The sequence below is a fragment of the Schistocerca americana genome, chromosome 11 (genome assembly GCF_021461395.2).
Source record: "Schistocerca americana isolate TAMUIC-IGC-003095 chromosome 11, iqSchAmer2.1, whole genome shotgun sequence".
NCBI classification, from domain to species: Eukaryota; Metazoa; Arthropoda; class Insecta; order Orthoptera; family Acrididae; genus Schistocerca; species Schistocerca americana.
The window spans coordinates 26041044-26061898 of NC_060129.1; the positions used below are offsets into that span (position 1 = coordinate 26041044).

At 40.6% G+C, this 20855-nt stretch overlaps 1 protein-coding gene across 1 annotated transcript in view; it reads right to left on the reverse strand.

Annotated features, from left to right (window-relative positions):
* The window catches only part of LOC124553896 (eukaryotic translation initiation factor 2 subunit 3), a 99324-nt gene extending 83090 nt beyond the window's left edge, over positions 1–16234 (reverse strand). The window contains exons 1-3 of the mRNA XM_047127911.1: positions 16005–16234; positions 15664–15727; positions 14468–14578 (exon numbers count right to left, since the gene is read on the reverse strand). Coding sequence (XP_046983867.1) covers positions 14468–14578; positions 15664–15727; positions 16005–16037 — 208 coding nt within the window. The 5' untranslated portion in view covers positions 16038–16234. The remainder of the gene's footprint in view (positions 1–14467; positions 14579–15663; positions 15728–16004) is intronic.
* Between the last annotated feature and the right edge of the window lie 4621 nt (positions 16235–20855).

Here is a 20855-nt window from a genome sequence, read left to right on the forward strand (position 1 = left end):
TCTTTTAACAGACACACAAATCTCTACTAGTGTTTATCTGTCATCATTTGCCTGTCCTCTCTTGAGCAGTGAGCGCACCAGTATTTGCTTCCTCAGTATTTTCTGAATTTTGTTATTAAATCACAGGGGGTCTTTCCCATCCTTAATCCACTTACTAGGTACATACTTGCCCAGAGCACAATTTATGATCTGTTTAAACTTTGTCACAATTCCTCTATGGCCACCATTCTGGAAGTAAATGATTGCAGTTCACTGTCCAAATGAGATGCTGGCAACTGCTTATCTTCTCTTTCTAACAGAAACACTCGCCTAGCCTTCTTGACTGATTTATTAATTTTCATAACCATAGCTGTTATGATGACATCATGATCATTACTCCCAGTCTCTACACTGACACCATTGACAAGGTCCAATCTGTTTGTAGCTACATGGTCTGAGATACTTCCATTGCAGTGGGCTGCCAAACTAGCTGTTCAAAACAATTTTCCGAAAATGTGTTCAAAAGTACTTCACAAGACTGACTGACTGTAATCCTGCAATGAATCCATACATGTCCCAGCCTATACTCCGTAGGTTAGAGTGACACCAACTAGTATCGAACGATCCGGGTATTTACGCACAATGACCACAGACTTTGGAAAATCCATGATGGAATGTAACAAGGCCTTTGTCAAAAAAAAAGACAATACCCCCCCCCCCCCCCACACACACACACACACTAGCGCACGCGTGCACACACACATACACACGTCTGGCTTCAGCTGCCAGAGACAGTGGACATTTGTGTGTGAGTTGCGTTACAGTGACTGTGTGCACGCATGCATGCGCTCGTGTGTGTGTGTGTGTGTGTGTGTGTGTTTTCGACAAAGGCCTTATTGGCCGAAAGCTCATTTTGTAACTGTCTTTTATTGTGCCTATCTGCAACTCAGCATCTCTGCTATATGGTGAGTAGCAACTATCCTTTACATAGTGACCATAAACTGTCATTGAATGACTCTCATATTGACCATAGATAGAGGTCTGCACGGATGCGGATATCCACGGTATTTGTTACTTGGCGGATAAAATCGCGACCAGCGCGGATATCCGCGGGTCATCTGCGGATAATGAGCAAGGCATCTGCCCAGTACGTACGTTGCAATGATAGTTGAAAACTTCAAGTCTGTTGACATTCTTGGAACCTTGCACGGCCCGGGTAGAGCGAATGTCTGTTGTCCTTAGCCCCTGGCTATGACGGACGTAGCTGTACCCAAGAGAACAGCGTCTAATCCGTTTCCGTGACCGTGTCTTTTGTGCTGCCTGTGAAGTGCTCTCTGGGTGGCAAACCTGCCCACTGTCTACCAGACAGGTGCCCGTTGCAATTTTCCGCTGCCTTCAGTTAGCGCTTTGTAGTGACCGAGTAACAACGTGCATCGTAGCAAATATCAGTGAGAGTTATTTCTTCAAATGGATACGATTTCGTGTAAGGTGAAAAAAGGTGATTTTACATTAGTGAAGGAAAACAAATTGAAATCGCCAATTTGGAAAAAATTCGGATACGTATTCGATGGCAACGAAAAGATAAAAGATATAGTGGCTTGTTTTGCATGTAAAAAAGTATATTCCTACACTAGACACAGAAGTGGAACTTCAAATTTGCTAAAACATTCGTGTGATGCTGGACAAAGTAGCATAATTACTTATTTAAATACCAAGAGATACGTGAAATTTCCTGAAGTCCCGCCAAATTTGAAGACAGCCGCGACAGAAAAACTTATCAATATTGTCAGCAAAGACATTTTACCATTCGAAGTTGCGTGTGGATCTGGGTTTCTCGAGACTGCATGGCTTCAAAAATTTGACACATCCAAGCAGTGAGTACAAAAAAACTGTCTGTAAATGATGCAATGTGCTAGTAACAGTTTAAAACCATCGTCATTTTCAGCTGCCTTGGCACAAGAGCAGCGAAATATAATTGTTTTTATACTTGTATTTTCATCATTTAATACTATTACATTGAATTTAATTTTTTTAAATAGCGTTTCTAATCTCACGAGATCCGAGCCGCTACTGTGTGTGCTCCGAAGCGCCAATGCTTTCCTGTTTGGAATGGTCTGCTTTAGAGTAGGTATAGAGCATTTCCTGTGATTTAAGAAGTCAAAAGTAGTTAAGTTGTTGCAGAAATGGCACCCTAACAATAACTATGTCATTACATACCATAATTCTAAGTACCACTGTCTATTACTATTAATTACTCATTCAAAACTTAAATATATGCGGATGCGGATAAGGAACTTGCGGATGCGGATTAATTGCTGTGGATGCGGATGCGGTTGCGGATTAGTACCTTGCGGATGCAGATTGCACTTTTCTTATCCACGCAGACCTCTAACCATAGACTTTCTTTGAACTGTCACAGACGACTCGTGTGGTTGGCAAAAACATTTAACAATTTACTTTGTTTCACTTAGACGTGATATACATTACCAGATAACTTCACTATCACATTCAGTTTCAGCCTAAGAGGAGACAATATATTTGTCGACAACAGTGAACACTGCCGCTTCTATGTTGTCCAACCCGTCTTTCCGATAAAACATTCCACGGCTTGCTAAATGTCTCATAGATTTTTACTTTGTGTTTTCGCCAGCTCTCAGTCCCAAGAATAATTCAAGGCTCAGAACTTTCCGGGAAGGCAGTAAATATGGGAACTTTGTTACGAATATTTTGACAATTTACTGATAAAATTGTTACAGTTGAACTGTTTTACTCTGAACACAGTCTGATTACCCTACATGCTTACTGACTGGAAAGTGTTCATGAGAGTACCGCAAACTACTGCCTAGACTAAAAAACATCTATCATGGGCATAGACCTGTACTTCCTCTGTCTTTCTGCAGGTGACAGAACATTATTGTCAAGTGAAGCAAAGAAGCAGCAGCAAATGTAGTAAACTGTGTTTTTGGGCAATTCCAAAATGTTTTGGCATCAAGAACCAGCAACGCAATTTACTTAGTTCTCCATCACAGTTGTGTATAATCTTTAATGGTGCTAGTTTCAAAACACTTGTGTTCATTTTCAACCTTTACCTACATTTCTATTATTTGCCTGTAGCATACTTACAATGCAACATTTAATAGGCTTCAGATGGACAACTGTGGAATGTAACAGAGGAATTATGTTACAGTCAAATCAATCAATGGTTTGCATATGAATGCAACCGTTTGAGATTAGTGACCACTGAGGATTATATGCAACTGTGACTGAAAACTAACTAAATAGTAAATGATGTTTTGGTTCAACTTGTTATTTAGTTTGGCACAAAAGTTTTTAAATTAGGAAACCACAAACTCATTTAGTTTTATACAATCAAATTCCCCTCTTCCTATTAATACAGAGTTCCAACCAAAAATAACACAGTGCAGAGACAAGCTCTATCTGAAAAGTTCAGTGAATGATCTCATAAAATAAAGGAAACAAGATTTACACACAAAATACCTTTACTGGTCTTGAATGTAATCGCCACTGGCTACATCACAGTTCTCACACTGGTTGTAAAGCTGTCAGAAAATGTCAGCAAACACTTCTTGTGGAACTGCTCGAAGCACCGTTGTCACGAGATTGTTTGGGAAAGACTCAGTATCAGGGATGGGCATAAAATAGTAATGGGTCCTCATATCATCAACCACACTCATCTCCTTAACTAACCAAAAACTTTAGAGTGTGATTGTACGTAAGTTCCCCAATCATACTATAATCTTCACTGGAGACTTTAATCATCCAACAATTAAATGGGAAAATTACAGTTTTGTTAGTGGTAGGCATGATAAGGGATCCTATGAAACATTACTAATGCCTCCTCTGAAAGCTATCTAGAACAGATAGATAGGAACCCCACTCACGACAGATATATATCGGATCTAATGGCAACAAATAGACCTGATCTCTGGTATCAGTGACCATAACCCAAGTGTGGCAACAGTGATTATCAAAGGACAACTAAAGCAATCAGAAAAATATATATGTTCAATAAAGTAAATAAAAAATCAGTAGTGTGATATCTCAATGAGGAACTTAAAACTTTCAGCACAGGGCAGGAGCATGTAGAAGAACTATGGCTCAAGTTTAAAAAAATAGTTGACCATGCACTGAGATAGATATGTACCCAGCAGAACAAAATGGGAGGGACCCTCCATGGTATACAAGCACAGTAAAGAAATTTCTAAAGCAGCAGAGACTATAGCATAATCGGGTATGACAAAACACAGGACAATAGATAGAGAGATGCTGAATGAAACACATTCGGCTGTCAAGAGAGCAAAGACTACCGTAGCAGTATTTTGGCAAATGATCTTTAAACCCCAAAGAAATTCTGGTCATATGCAAAGGCTGTTAGTAGAATCTAATTTAGCAATTAGTCACTCGTGGATGAGACAGGTACTGAAATTGAGGGTTACAAAACGAAAATTGAAATTCTTAGCTCGGTGTTCTTTTACATGGCAAAACCCAGGAGAATAGACCAAATTTAATTCTCATAAAAGTGAAAATATGAGGGAAATAAGTACCAGTGTCAGTGGTGCCGAGAAACATATGAAATCGTTAAGACTGGACAAATCTCCAGGACCTGATGGAAACCCTATCAGATTCTATACTGATTTTGCAGCTAAGTTAGCACCTCTATTACATATTGTAGAATCCTCCAACAAGAAACTGCACCAGTAGTTGGAAAAAAAAACACAGGTTACACCCATCTGCAAGAAGGGCACTAGAAGTGTGCCACGAAACTACTGTCCGCTATCCTTAACATCAACTTATTGTAGAATCTTAGAACATACCTAAGCTCAAACATGATTTATCTCTAACAGAATGACTTCATCCATGGATTCCAAAAATATACATCACGTGAAATCCAACTCGCACTTTTCTCACATGACATAGTGAAAGCTTTGGATTAAGGCAGTCGGGTATATGCAATATTTAATGATTTCTGAAAAGCATTTTACTCAGTACCACACCTAAGCTTATTGTCAAAAGTACAATCATATGTGGTATAAATTGAAATTTGTGACTCAACTGAGGACTTTTTGGTAGGGAGGACGCAGCATGTTATATCGGATGGAGAGTAATTGCCAGATTTAGAAGTAACTTTGGGTGTGCCCCAGGGAAGAGTGTTGGCACTCTTCTTTTCATTTTGTATATTATTGATCTTAAACACAATATTAATATAACAACAAAAATAATCAATTTTTGACAATATAATGTAACTGAACAGATAAAAAAACATCTATTCACCAAGCAGCAGCAGGAGAACACACACATTAAAAAAAGGTTTTACTTATGCAACCTTTCAGAGCCAGCAGCTCTTTCTTCTGGCAGAAGATTTGAAGGGGAAGGAAGAGGGATGAAGGAAAAGAACTGGAGAGGTTTAGGAAAAGGGGTACAATTAGTAAGTCACCCAAAACCTCAGGTCGGGGGAGACTTACTGGGTGGGATGAGAAGGAAAGACTGACTGCCGGGTGACTGCACCGGATGAGATTTGAAAACCTGAGAGCTTAAACGTGGAAGATAGGATAACATGCAAGGCAGAGATAACTGCCAAAACATCGTGCAAGAGTTAATAAGAGTGAAAAGCTAAGTGCATTGTGTGTAACAGAGGTCGGAGGGGATGGCGAAAAATAGACAGGTGAGAAAATGAAAGGTGCGGAAAACTAAATTAGAGTGAAGAAAGGAGTAGTTACTGTGAAGAAAAGTTGAGACAGAAGAAATTAATGTAAATTAAGGCCAGGTGGGTGACAAGAACCAAGGATACGTTGTAACGCTAGTTCCCCCGTGCACATAGTTCTGAGAAACTGGTGTCTGGGGGAAGAATCCAGATGGTGTGTGTGGTGGAACAGGCACCGAGGTCACAACTGTCATGTTGCAGAGCATGCTCTGCAACAGGGTATTGTGTGTTGCTGGTGTACACGTTCTGCCTACACCCACTCATCCTAACAAACAAATGGGTGGTGGTCATGCTGATATAAAAGGCCAAATGGTGTTTACATAACAGCTGGTATATGACATGTTGTTTCACCTTTGATAGCCTTTTTTTTGTTTTTTGGCAGTTACAGGGCTGGTATAGATGGTCGTAGAGGGGCGCATAGGGCAAGTCTTGCACAAGGGATGTTCACAGGGGTAAGGTAGGTGTAATGGGCAAAATCTTAGACAGACCTGATCTCATTTCAGGGCATCATTTTAGGAAGTCATGGCCTTTTCGAAGTAGCCGACCAGGATAATACTGAATTTCAAGTGGTGTGCTCTGGTGATGTTTTTGGAGGAGTCAGCAGTAACAGGATTGAGTGTGATGGCCCGGGAAAACTGCTTTTGATCTAGACTGGTGGGGTAATAACATCCAGTGAAGGCTGATGTTAGAGTGGTGGAACATTGCTGTATCCAAACAAATACATTTGCCTCTAATGCCAAGGCTGTATGTGAGGGAACATTTGACATGGAAAGGATAGTAACTGTCAAAATGTAAGCACGGTTGTTTGTTAGTAGGTTTAATGTGGACAGATATGTGCAGCTGACCCTCAGTGAGGATAAGATCAACATCGTGGAAAGTGGCATGGGATTCTGAATAGGACCACGTGAAATTCAACTGGGAGGAGGTATTCAGAAATTACAGGAATTTTAACCTGTCAGCCTCACCACGAGTCCTTACGCGAAAGATGTCATCTTTGTATCTACGCCAAACAAGGGCCCGAAGCCTTATGGGTCCCAGGAAAGTCCTCCTCCAAGCGACCCATGAAAAGGTTGGCACAGGAGGGAGCCATGCTGGTTCCCATGTACGTACCCCTAATGCTGTTTGTATGTCTGCACCTCAAACGTGAAGTAAATGTTACCAAATATAAAGTTGATTAAGGTGGGCAGGAAGGACGTCATAGGTTTGGAATCAGGTGGGCACTGACTGAGGAAATGTTCAGCAGGAGACAGAACATGTACTTGGGGGATGTTGGCAACATTTGACAGGCTTCAGACTGACATCTGAGGAATTACGTTACAGTCAAATATTAGAGATGTAATCAATGGTCAGAAAATGAATGCAAGCCTTATCAATGGTGATAAGCAAGGTGTGCTGGGAGTCAGACAGACTAGGATTTCAGACAATCTATGAAATGGTTTGTTTCTTTAATATAGGAGTCTTTTTACTATAGGTTGTTGAGGCTGATCAATGCAGTGCTTTGAAGCCAGCAACATAGGATGGCCAGGATGATTGGGTTTCTGGATCTTACAAAGGAGGTAAAAAGTGGGAGAGCATGGTTTGGATGGGGTAGGAAGTTGTATGGATTGAGATGTTAGTCCTTGTGAGGGGCCTGAGGCTTTAAGGAGGGACAGCAGGTCAGTTTGAATCACAGGGATGGGATCTTGATGGCAAATGCTGTGTGTAGAGGTGTCAGACAGCTGGCACAGACCTTCACTAACACACTCCTGTCAGTCAACTACCACAGCCTTAGACCCTTTGTCTGCTGGGGTGATAATGAAAGGGTTGTCAGCTTTTGGGGAACGTAGAGCCTTGAGTTCTGCAGGGGGCAGATTATGGTCATATTGTAGGGACCTGAGGAATGCTTGGAAGAGACGATTTTGAGGTATAGGCATAGGATGTATTCCGGCAACACATGATACCCTGAAACTTCCTGGCAGATTAAGCGCACACTCCGCTGCAGAGTGAAAATCTCATTCTGCAAACACGATACCCTGTTGCAAAGCCGACAGCCGTTACCTCAGTGCCTGTTCCACCACAAATGCCACCTGGATTCTTCCCCCAGACACCAGTTACCCAGAACTCTGCACGTGGAAACTAGCTCTACAACATGTCCTCGGTTCTCGCCACCCACCTGGCCTTAATTTATATTACTTCCTTCTGTCTCAGCCTTTCTTTAAAGTAACTACTCCTTTCTTCAATCAGTTTTTCTTCTCTACATGTTTCACATTCTGACATGATTATTATTCACTAACCTCCTCCCACCTCTGTTACATACAATGCATTTAGATTTTCATTCTTATTAACTTTTGCATGATGTTTAGCAATAATTACTATCTAGCATATTATCCTGTGTTCCACCTTTAAGGTCTCCATCTTCAAATCTCATCCAGTGCAATCCCAAACAGTCAGTCTTTCCTTCTCATCCCATCTGGTAAGTCTCCCCCGACACAGGTCCTGGGCCATTTCCCAACAGTACCCCTTTTCCTAAACCTCTCCCTTCCCCTTCAAGTCTTCTGTCTGAAGAAGCCAAAACCAACCAAAGCCAAATATTAAAAGTAACCTGAGAATTTTTTGCAGATGATGCAGTTATCCATAATGATGTATTGTCTGTAGGAAGTTGCACAAATATTCAGTCAGATCTTCATAAGATTTCAAAGTGGTGCACAGAATGGCAACTTGCTTTAAATGTTCAGAAATATAAAACTGTGGACTTTGCAAAAAGAAAGAAAAAAAACATGGTAGGCTATGACTACGATATTAATGACTCACAGTTGGAATCTTCCTACTCTTACAAATACCTGTGGTGTAATATTTTGTAGGTATATGAACTGGAATGATCACATAGGCTCAGACGTGGATACAGCAGGTGGCAGACTTCAGTTTATTGCTGGGGAAAAGTGCTATGCATCTGCAAAGGAGACTTCTTACAGATCACTTGTGTAACCCATTATCGAACACTGGTACAGTGTGTGGAACTCATACCAAATAGGACCAACAGGCGATATTGAATGTCTACAGAGATGGGCAGCACGAATTCTCTCATGTTCATCTGGCCCTTGGGAATGTGTTACGGAGATGCTGAAGAAACTGAACTGGTGGACACTTGCAGGTAGGCATAAATTATACTGAGAAAGTCTCCTGACAAAATTTCAACAACTGGCTTTCAATGATAACCCTAAGAATACACTACAACTCTGTACATATTGCTCACATTGGGATCGAGAGGACAAGATTAGATTACTCACAGCATATGCAGAATCATTTAATTTTCAGCAATTGTGCTTCCCGCATTCCATATGTGAATGGTAAGGGAAAAAAACATTAGTAACTAGTACAGTGGGCCGTATTGTTTGCCGTGCACTCCACGGTGCTTTGCAGAGCACAGATGTAGTTCCAAGTCACATTTTGATGGATATCCACAATGTCTGCAAATGTTCACGAGCAATAGCTCTTGCAACATCTTTGCTTATCTTCGGCTCTCCTGCTCTCATTTTCAAACACAGCCACTGATCATCCGCAAGCATCTATCACACTGTCTTGGAGTTGTGCACCCAAATGTGACTCATTTTCAACACCACACTTCTATCTTTCAGGAATTTAAAACAGTCAAGCAGACACTTCTAACTCACTACTTCAACACAGTATACTTGTACTAACATTCAATGAGTCTCCGATGCCATTTTCCCTAATTTGAAGCAAAAATTCACATTCACGCATTGCTACATTTTGCAATGATATAAGTGTGATGGATGCTTGCAGACGATCAGCAGTTGTCTTTAATAATGGCAGCAAAACAGTTTAAGATAAGCAAAGACAGTGTAGGCACTACTGTTCAACATGTGCACATATTGCGGATATCCAACAACGCGTGACCACAGTTCTTGGTTTGTAACTCTTGTTTTCTTTACTTTTTGAGACCATCTACCGAACTTTTCAGCTGCACCTTGTATTTCTAAGTTCTTGTGATGAAAATTTAAATTGGAAAAAACTGAGCCAGTTGGCTAAGGCAGTGTTTAGCACACTGGGCTCACTTTCGGGAGGGCAGTGGTTGAAATCCTAGTTTCACCAGTTTGCCCAAAATGATAAGGCGAACACTGGGAATGGTTTCTTTGAGAAGGACACGGCCAATTTCCTCTGCCGAACTTCCCGAATCCGAGATCGCGCTCTGTAACTAATTACTCATTTGTCGATACAGTGCTCCATCCTAATTTTCCTTCATTCCCACTACAAACAGAAAAAACAACACAGCAGTCCTGCTGAACACTTAGGTTCAGTTACATCTGCCACAACAGTGACAGCCACCATCAGGGACACAGAATTCAGTATTCCAAAGTATTTTGCATATTCTCATTCAATAACATTCCACATAGGTGGAATGTGGCGTAGGTATTAAAATTCATGGAGAAGAAGTAAAAACTTTTGAGGTTCGCCGATGACATTGTAATTCTGTCAGAGACAGCAAAGGACTTGGAAGAGCAGTTGAACGGAATGGACAGTGTCTTGAAAGGAGGATATAAGATGAATATCAACAAAAGCAAAACGAGGATAATGGAATGTAGTCAAATTAAATCGGGTGATGCTGAGGGAATTAGATTAGGAAATGAGACACAAAGTAGTAAAGGAGTTTTGCTATTTAAAAAAAATGGTTCAAATGGCTCTGAGCACTATGGGACTTAACATCTGTGGTCCTCAGTCCCCTAGAACTTAGAACTACTTAAACCTAACTAACCTAAGGACATCACACAACACCCAGCCATCACGAGGCAGAGAAAATCCCTGACCCCGCCGGGAATCGAACCCGGGAACCCAGGCGTGGGAAGCGAGAACGCTACCGCACGACCACGAGATGCGGGCTTTTGCTATTTAGGGAGTAAAATAACTGATGATGGTCGAAGCAGAGAGGATATAAAATGTAGACTGGCAATGGCAAGGAAATCGTTTCTGAAGAAGAGAAATTTGTTAACATCGAGTATAGATTTAAGTGTCAGGAAGTCGTTTCTGAAAGTATTTGTATGGAGTGTAGTCCTGCATGGAAGTGAAACGTGGACAATAAATAGCTTAGGCAAGAAGAGAATAGAAGCTTTCGAAATGTGGTGCTACAGAAGAATGCTGAAGATTAGATGGGTAGATCACATAACTAATGAGGAGGTATTGAACAGATTTGGGGAGAAGAGGAGTTTGTGGCACAACTCGACAAGAAGAAGGGGTCGGTTGGTAGATCATGTTCTGAGGCATCAAGGGATCACCAATTTAGTATTGGAGGGCAGCGTGGAGGGTAAAAATCGTAGAGGGAGACCAAGAGATGAATACACTAAGCAGATTCAGAAGGATGTAAGTTGCAGTAGGTACTGGGAGATGAAGAAGCTTGCACAGGATAGAGTAGCATGGAGAGCTGCATAAAACCAGTCTCAGGACTGAAGACCACAACAACAACAACAACAACAACAACATTCCACCGGATAACATTCTGGGGTAATTCCTAATTTCAGCAAAACATATACCTATAGATCGTTTGCAGATGATGTTGCTGTTTACTGTTTAGTTAAGTCATCACAAAATCAAAACCAATTTACAAAATGATTTAGACCAGCTACCTGTAGGGTGTGAAAAGTGCTAATTGACCCTGAACAGTAAGAAGTGTGAAGCACCAATGGAGCACTTAAAAAATATCATTAAATTCTGGTTACACATTAAATTGTACAAAACTTAAGGGGTGGAGTTGCAATTAAGTACAGTAGAGCAGCAATTATCCGAATGTCGGTCCACTCTACGACTGCTTACTGAACTGTTACTCGCGCATGTCGCCCTTCCCCTACCTATATTCTTATTCCCTGCCTCTGATTTACGACGCACTACTAGTATGTACGTGATGCAGAAATTAAATTATGTTGGCAGCCCTAAGTAATAGTTGAACAGCACAGACAATCAATGTTATAAGGCTGTGGCGAAAAGCTCTATGTAAGTGTCTTAACTTTGTCTGTCTGCAGCTCAACATGTCTTCTTTACAATCAAACAATCCATCTTTTCCTATATTGTTGAATCAGTTATATGATTCACAAAAATTTTGAACATTTTTCCACACTTTCAAATGGGACACAGACAGTTGAGGTACACAAATTCTATCCCCTGGGTGAAAAAGAGGTGGAAACAGGAACTGCAGCCAACCAAGTTCTGTCACTAACATTCCCAAATCCACAATAACATGACAGCCCTGTGAGGATGCAGGCTAAGGTCAGGAAAAATAAGAATATATAGGAATAAAGAACTATTTCACATCCAATCAGTTGTCTTTCATGCAGACAGACATACTGGAAGCCTCATAAAATAATGTATTGGGTACAACATCTGCTAAAACTCCATCCATGCATCTACTCTGAAGTGTAGACTGATGACGGCATCAGTGAGCAATGACAACATGACACACTTCTGATTGCAGGAGCCGATACAAGTTTTTAATGTTAAACAATAAGTGAATAAACTGTGTTTCTGGTTAAAGCACTGTCTTTTGTTCACAGCTAATTAGACTATCATCTTCTCCCAAACTGCAATCCACGCACCAGATCAATGTGTCACCACTACTGAGACTTCCTATTACATACAAATGATCATTCTGGGTTCTGGAGCAATGTAGGAACACACGAGGCAATATTAACTATGACTTATCTTAGAGGATGGATTAAAGAAAGGCAAACATACAATTACATTGTTTGTAGATTAACAGAATGGTTTGGACAATGATGGCTGCAATACACTCTTTGAAATCAGGAGGTAGCAGGGATAAAACAGTAGTTATAACAGTCTAAGGACACGAAAAGCTGGCAGTAGTTCAGAAGAGGGTGAAATGGGTTGTTACGTGTTCCTGGAGTTATTCAATATGTACACGGGGTAACCAATAAAGGAAACTGTGGTATCAGTCACCACCCGGTCGGACAAACTTCAAAATAGGTGCACCGCCAGTGATGTTGCCACATTTCCGACAGGTAACACCCCGGCACGAGGTCACTGCCACTAACGTTTGTGCCACTGCCGATGGTACACAAACATCCTCTCTGTGGAACTCCAGCAGTGGGTCTACTTAAGTTCAAACATCCATGTACTTGAGACCATTTTGTTTGTGTGTGTGTGTGTGTGTGTGTGTGTGTGGGCGCGCGCGCAACTTCATAACATCTACAGACTTTCATAGCGGTCACGGCTCGTCATCTATGGACTAGTCATTGTATTGTAGATCTATTGTCTTGTAAACCTTTGTATCTTTATATATTTCAAGAATCAAATCTAATGATAGCAACCGATGTTCCACCTTTCCATACGGCGGAAACAAAAACAAACACACACACTTTCCACAAGAAGCCTAATGACACTAACGGGACAAGCGCGGGAAATGGGGTGTTTTGGGTTGGGGGCAAACTAAATATAAACAAAATTAGACGCCTTGCATAGCTACAACGTGTAAGTGAAGACAGCCATGCATGAATACCCACACACCTCCCCAGGGGTCATAACCCCTGCAACCCATAGAAGATAAAGATGCTTCAGTAGCTGATTAGTGTTTTTTGTCTTTAAAAAAAAAAATCTCACGGGATATAATGAACAGATCAGAAAGATAAATATAATAAACTAAAACAGAAATTCGAGAAAACAGATAATTAAAATAAGTAATAAGTGGTTAAAAAAAAAAAAAAAAAAAAAAAAAAAAAAAAAAAAAAAAATTCTCACGAGATAGAACGAACAGATCAGAAAAGTAAATAAAATTAGATAAAACAGAACTGGAGACAGCCACACTCAAACCAAACTCCGCGCCGTCACGACGTCACACACGACAACACCCTTACGTCACGGGTCAAAGCCAACGCGTGGCATCGGACGCTTCTGTCGACCCGTTTTGCCAACTCTTTCCTATTTTTATTTAAATTTCATGTTTATTAACTACTATAAATGTTAATTAACAAATAATGAATCACAAATTTATGTACATTTTAGTCAGTTGCTGCATAACAGATACACATCAGCATCTCCGCTATTCAGTAAGTAGCAATGTATACGTTTCATAATATGATCATTATTAAATTCTAGATTCAATTGTTCAATCAAAATAGATTAACCTGAAACTGAATTCCTTAAAAAGTGATGTAATTTTAGTAATTATATATTGTCAACTTGATGCAATCTTCCTGTAAGAATGGCTTAAATATTGGTGTTCATCTCCCCACCCCCCAAAAAAGTTGTATGCCTCATACCAAGAAAATTTTACTCATGTTGAAGACTGCTCAAAGATCAATATTCTGTGGAAAACTTACACAATAAAGCACTGTCATTGAGCATCCTATATCTTAGTGCTGGCGGGTCTTGAGACCTCGAGTCCGTCCACAGCTCGTGGTATAGTGGCTAGCATCACTGCCTCTGGATCATGGGCTACTGGGTTCAATTCCAGCCAGGTTGGGGATCTTTTTGCCCGGGGACTGGGTGCTTGTGTTATCATCATTCGTGACAATGGTTAGATTGGAATGTGTGAAAATTGGGAATTTGTACAAGCACTGATGAGCGTGTAGTTGAGCGCCCAACAAACCAATCATCATCATCATCATCATCATCATCATCATCATCTTTCACAATGTATCACATGACATCTAGGCCAACAGTAACAGCCACAGCAAGATTCTGCTTCTGAAGCCATTAATATGTAATACAATAATATGAAACAGCTTTATAATAATAATAATAATAATAATAATAAGAGATACAAACCAAGCTTAATCGTAATGTTCCGTTCAAGTTCATTTTTGAATCTGACAGTCTGCACCCCAGAGATTGCTTTTACCACAGTTGATTTGCCGTGCGCTACATGACCAATGGTTCCTGCAAAAATATGGGAAACAGAACATAATCAAAACTTTGAACACACTAACGAACGAACGAACGAACGAACGAACGACCGCATGCACGCACAAATGCACTTTGGGCTGGAATGGGCGATACAGCAATTATAAATGTACATGCTGCTTTATCTTTGTGAAGTTATAAATTCTGGTACAGACTGACCTTGGAATTAATGCCAAATTAGATCAAACTTCTGCAACTTAACTGAAAGGGCACCTATATGAAAATAAAGTGTTTAATCTTCAGTGGAGTTAAGATTTATAAAATGAGAGTTGTCCATTTTGAGATACATGGTGTTAAATATAGCTAGGTCAAATTTGGTGTATTTGGTAATTTTAAAAGTTGTAAACACATAATGAACTTTTTGTAGCAAAGTTCTTAATTTACTAATTTTACTACAGGAAGATTAACTGCACTGACGAAGGACCATGTTTCAGTGCCTTTTACACACTATGGGCAACTATTCGTTTAAAAAATTGAGCAAAATTTGTTGTAACAATTTTTTTAAGCAAAGCTGGAGAGAAATTGTGCCATGAGGATTGGTTTCTGGTATTATTCTTATCCTGCACAAAAAATATCAGGATGGCTAGTAGCCATATTGGGTCTGTGAAAAGTGAACTTTAGGGTCCTTTTCGCATGTTTAAAATTGCGAAGAAAGTTCCCTTGAGAAAACTGCTCTAGAAATTACATTAAACAACACACAAAGCTGAAACTTCAGGAGTTCATACAAATTTCAACAAAACAGATTGTCCAGCTGCGAATTATCGGTATCTTTCACACTAGATCAGTTGACACACAACTTTTGTTATGGAGTCTGCGAAATATCCAACAAATTCATTTATAAACAGCGGAAAAATGTTGTGTGTGCACACTATTTTTTTACATTGGGTTTCCGTATTACACAAAATAGCTATGGTTGAAGTCAGGGTCTTAGAAATGTTAAAAAACTACTTATAAAGCTCTCATAACGATTCAAGAGTAACTGTACCCGTGAATGTTTGAAAACTAAGTTACGAAACTATAATGACAGATGAAAGTATATTTTAAAGCTAATGTATACATACCGATATTAATTGTAGCCTGTTTACTTATGACTTCAGGTGAGAGGGGTGTCAACTTCGTCAAGTCCTATAAGAAATTATAAACCAATTTGTTAAAAGGAGCGTTACTGCATATCAAAGCAGGTACACAAACTGTGTGGAGTAACACACATGATGAGTGGAGTAACACACTTGATAAATGTAGCAATAAAACTAGAATTAACGTTACTTAACCACTTGACATTCCTACCATTATTTCGGTGACATCAAATAATAGTTAACGAGCAAAAAATTTAGAATTAATGATTCAAAATCTGCCGGTATTATAAATACATATATACAAAATAATAATCTTATTTACTCACGAGTTCTCCGTTAATAACAGCTGGGCTACCCATGTTCTTCAGTATATAAATATTTCGCTACTGCTAAGGTAAATTATAAATATGACTCCTATATCAATGAAAGATATACACAGATCTAATCATAAAATCCTATGCAATTAGGTGTAACAATGACACAACCTCTCACAAATTACTATCTACATAGGTTAGAACACGACATGCCAGATTCAAAGAACATGTTACCACGTTTTCAGAGTTGATATAACCATTCGACATTATACAAACCAATAAAGCTAAAATCATTCTTGTATAATAGAACATGTTATTTACATATAGCGAACGCAACTGTTACGAGTAAACACAGAATGTTTGAAAATAGTAACCCGCATAATTTACATTACTCAACAAATGGCTGTCGCCTGTCTGCATTTTGATGTTGGCACGAGTGCATATCGTGCTTTGAGGTTGGAAATACTTTGACATTACAAGCGTCTGCTAGTTAAGCACTTGCAGTGTTTTTCCTTTTTGTGTCACAAGTTGCAGTTTGCCACTAACAATTTCGTACTGCATTTTTCCAACTGAATTACGGTGTTCATACCTGACATTGGCACTGTAAAGAAAGTTTTAATATTACACATGCATAAAACTGTTTCTGAAATTTCGGGCGAACTGCCGGATGCCGGAACTTCCTGCGGCAATATGTGGACGCCGTATCTTCTTGCCATAGCCAAGACCTAGCGTATACTGGTAAAAGGGTGTCTGAAGATGGCTAGAAGACTCTGCTCCGAAGTATCGTGGAAGCTAGTTAACGACTTCCGCCAGTTTGCACGATATATCATGGAACAGTCGGTAGATGTTACATAGTGGAACATCCCCTTGCATTTTTCATAGTTTGTGTGCGACAAATGTGCGTAATACACCTACATAAAAATACTCGTCGGAGACTTGTCCATTCCCTAATCAACGCTTTCGGAACGTGTGTTGCAGTTTTAGTTTTTATGACGAAAACGGCGCTGAATATGCCAAAGTGCGCTTAAATATGGCGCGAATGTAAAGATTAAGCACCCTTTACGGGTCCAGATATTTGCACGGACTTATCTGAACATACATTGTTTTCACAGACAAATCCTTGCATGTGGATGAATCGGTGACGGAAAAACGTGTCGGTGTTAATGTCGGTAATCGGCCTATGCGAAGTCTGGCAGCGCTTGAACTAATGCAGCCCAGATGAATCGACCAGATAAGTGCTACATGTATGGCAAGATGTGTTTTCAGAATGATGTGGCTCAACGAAGAAGGTGTTCACACAGCAGAAAATTTCGGATAAGCATAGTAACTTCCGCCAGTTGTCAAATATCTCATTGATGCTGTAAGTGTTTTTACTGATTTTCCCATTACAATGTCATTTCTCCTTATATACAGTGTAACATACTGTAACAGCACAAACCCTGTCTCGGGGAAAGTCATGATGACCTTAATTTTTAACTGCCAGCACCTGCTGCTCAGTGACATTCCGGAACATGGCGCCAAAGTTAAGACACAGCGGAAAGCTCGTCAGCAAGCTTAAATGTTGAAGGGTAACACCATTCTGCTGCGGGAGAATGCCAGGCCACATGCTGCAAAGGTTTCTCCAGAAGTTTCTCTGGGAAGTCCTCACACATCCTCCATACAGTCTCCATATCTCCCCACGCAATTTCCATATTTTTGGAGCCCTGAAGAAAGACTTTCGTGGTCATCGGTTTGCTTTGGACAAAGATGTGTACACCTCAGTACAATCTTACCGCTGTAGCTAACCGAAAACTATTTCCATGAAGGCACTGACTGTTTTGTCTCACAGTGGGATAAATGTTATGGGCGACAGTTTTTGAAATACTAAATTAGTTTATTTATGGTTTTTTTTCCACGTTTTCATATGTCTGCATGTTCACAAACTTCCACAGTGGCTTTACAGTCATTATCAGTGTTGTGGAACTATACTTTTGAATCTGAACTCATTTGTTTTTCTGTATGTCTGATTTCGAAGTACTATAAGTTTTTTACTTCCATCATGAATTACTATCAGTCAGTCAGAAACTGCTTGTAATTTCGATTACTGTGGGTGTAGTACACGTTTTCATCAAATTTTCAAGACGTACGCTATCTGATCGAAAGTATGTGGACACCTATTAGTGGACATTAATACACTACTGGCCATTAAAATTGCTACACCAACAAGAAATGCAGATGATAAACGGGTATTCATTGGACAAATATATTATACTAGAACTGACATGTGATTACGTTTTCAAGCAATTTGGACTCATAGATCGTGAGAAATCAGTACCTAGAACAGCCACCTCTGGCCGTAATAACGGCCTTGATACGCCTGGGCATTGAGTCAAACAGAGCTCGGATGGCGTGTACAGGTACAGTTGCCATGCAGCTTCAACACGATATCACAGTTCATCAAGAGTAGTGACTGGCGTATTGTGATGAGCCAGTTGCTCGGCCACCATTGACCAGACATTTTCAATTGGTGAGAGATCTGGAGAATGTGCTGGTCAGGGCAGCAGTCGAACATTTTCTGTATCCAGAAACGCCTATACAGGACCTGCATCATGCGGTCGTGCATTATCCTGCTGAAATGTAGTGTTTCGCAGGGATCGAATGAAGGGTAGAGCCACGGGTCGTAACACATCTGAAATGTAGCGTCCACGGTTCAAAGTGCCGTCAATGCAAACTAGAGGCGACCGAGGCGTGTAACCGAGGGCACCCCATACTATCACGTTGGGTGATACACCAGTATAGCGATGATGAATACACGCTTCCAATGTGCGTTCACCGCGATGTCGCCAAACACGAATGGGACGATCACGATGCTGTAAACAGAACCAGGATTCATCCGAAAAAATGACGTTTTGCCATTCCTGCACCCAGGTTCGTCGTCGAGTACACCATCGCAGGCGCTCCTGTCTGTGATGCAGTGTCAAGGGTAACCGGAACCAGGGTCTCTGAGTTGATAGTCCATGCTGCTGCAAACGTCGTTGAACTGTTCGTGCAGATGGTTTTTGTCTTGCAAACGTCCCCATCTGTTGATTCAGGGATCGAGACGTGGATGCACGATCTGTTACAGCCGTGCAGATAAGATGCCTGTCATCTCGACTGCTAGTGATACGAGGCCGTTGGGATCCAGCACGGCGTTCCGTATTACCCTCCTGAACCCACCGATTCCATATCCTGCTAACAGTCAATGGATATCGACCAACGCGAGCAGCAATGTCGCGGTACGATAAACCGCAATTGCGATAAGCTACAATCCGACGTTTATCAAAGTCGGAAACGTGATGGTGCGCATTTCTCCTCCTTACACGAGGCATCACAACAACGTTTCACCAGGCAACGCCGGTCAACTGCTGTTTGTGTATGAGAAATCGGTTGGAAACTTTCCTCGTGTCAGCACGTTGTAGGTGTCTCCACCGGCGCCAACTTTGTGTGAATGCTCTGAAAAGCTAATCATCTGCATATCACAGCATCTTCTTCCTGTCGGTTAAATTTCGCGTCTGTAGCACGTCATCTTCGTGGTGTAGCAATTTTAATGGCCAGTAGTGTATGTGGTGTTTTTAGCTTCGGCTTTATGACGTAAAGAACTCCGCTGGGGACACCTTCAGTGAGGTGTCTGAATGTCTTTGGAGCAATAGGATCACATTCTGGTCCAAGAGGCAAAACCAGAGAAGGTAGTGATACTGGATGCTGGCATCTGGAGCGAAGTTGATGTTCTATCTCATCCCAAAATGGCTTCCTTTGGAGTCAGGTCGGACGATGACCGAAAAATTTGATTTGTGTGTGTTAATATCTGTACGAAGATGGTCCCATAAGTACCCTCCCAACAGAGAAAACAAAAAAAAAATTGGAAAAAAGTATTTATCTTTTAAGATAATCTCCTTTCAGCTCTATAAACTTTTCCCAGCGATATTCAATAAGTTCGATACCCTTTCTATAATGAGAACAGTGAAACTTTTCAAAACAGCCATTAACTGCCGACATCATGTGATGTGAACAAACGGGGCACAAACCTTGCACACAGTTTTTTCGTGTCCTAATTTTCAGATAACATGCTATGTACCGCACATTTTAAATGTCTACCATGTCTGCTAGCTCGCACACTTTCAGTCTACAATCATCCAGTACCGCTTCATGGATTTTCTTCACCATTTCTCGAGTCCTCACCTCATTTGGTCGACCACTGCGATGCTCGTCTTGGCAGCTCGTATGGCCTCGTTTAAACTCAGCTACCCAATATTTTACTGGTGTCAAAGAAGGAGCAGACTCTCTCAAAGTAGAATTGTATCACATAACGATTAACAGTTTTCTCCATTTTCACAGGTTCACTCACAATGTTCACTACTGATGGCTGCCAAACGAATACTAAACAATGTGGCGTCTTCAAACTTGAAACATATGCTTCATAGATGGTATACTTTCTGATCCAGAGATATTTTTCAATAACGACTGCTATCTCTTGGTCAGCTGGGTACTTATGGGACCATCCTTATACAGGGTGGTCCATTGATAGTGACCGGGACAAGTATCTCACGAAATAAACATCAAACGAAAAAACTACAAAGAACGAAACTCGTCTAACTTGAAGGGGGAAACCAGATGGCGCAATGGTTGGCCTGCTAGACGGCGCTGCCGTAGGTCAAACGAATATCAACTGCGTTTCTTTAAATAGGAACCCCCATTTTTTAAAATTACATATTCGTGTAGTATCTAAAGAAATATGAATGTTTTAGTTGGACCACTTTTTTCGCTTTGGGATAGATGGCGCTGTAACAGTCACAAACATATGGCTCACAATTTTAGACGAACAGTTGGTAACAGGTAGGTTTTTTA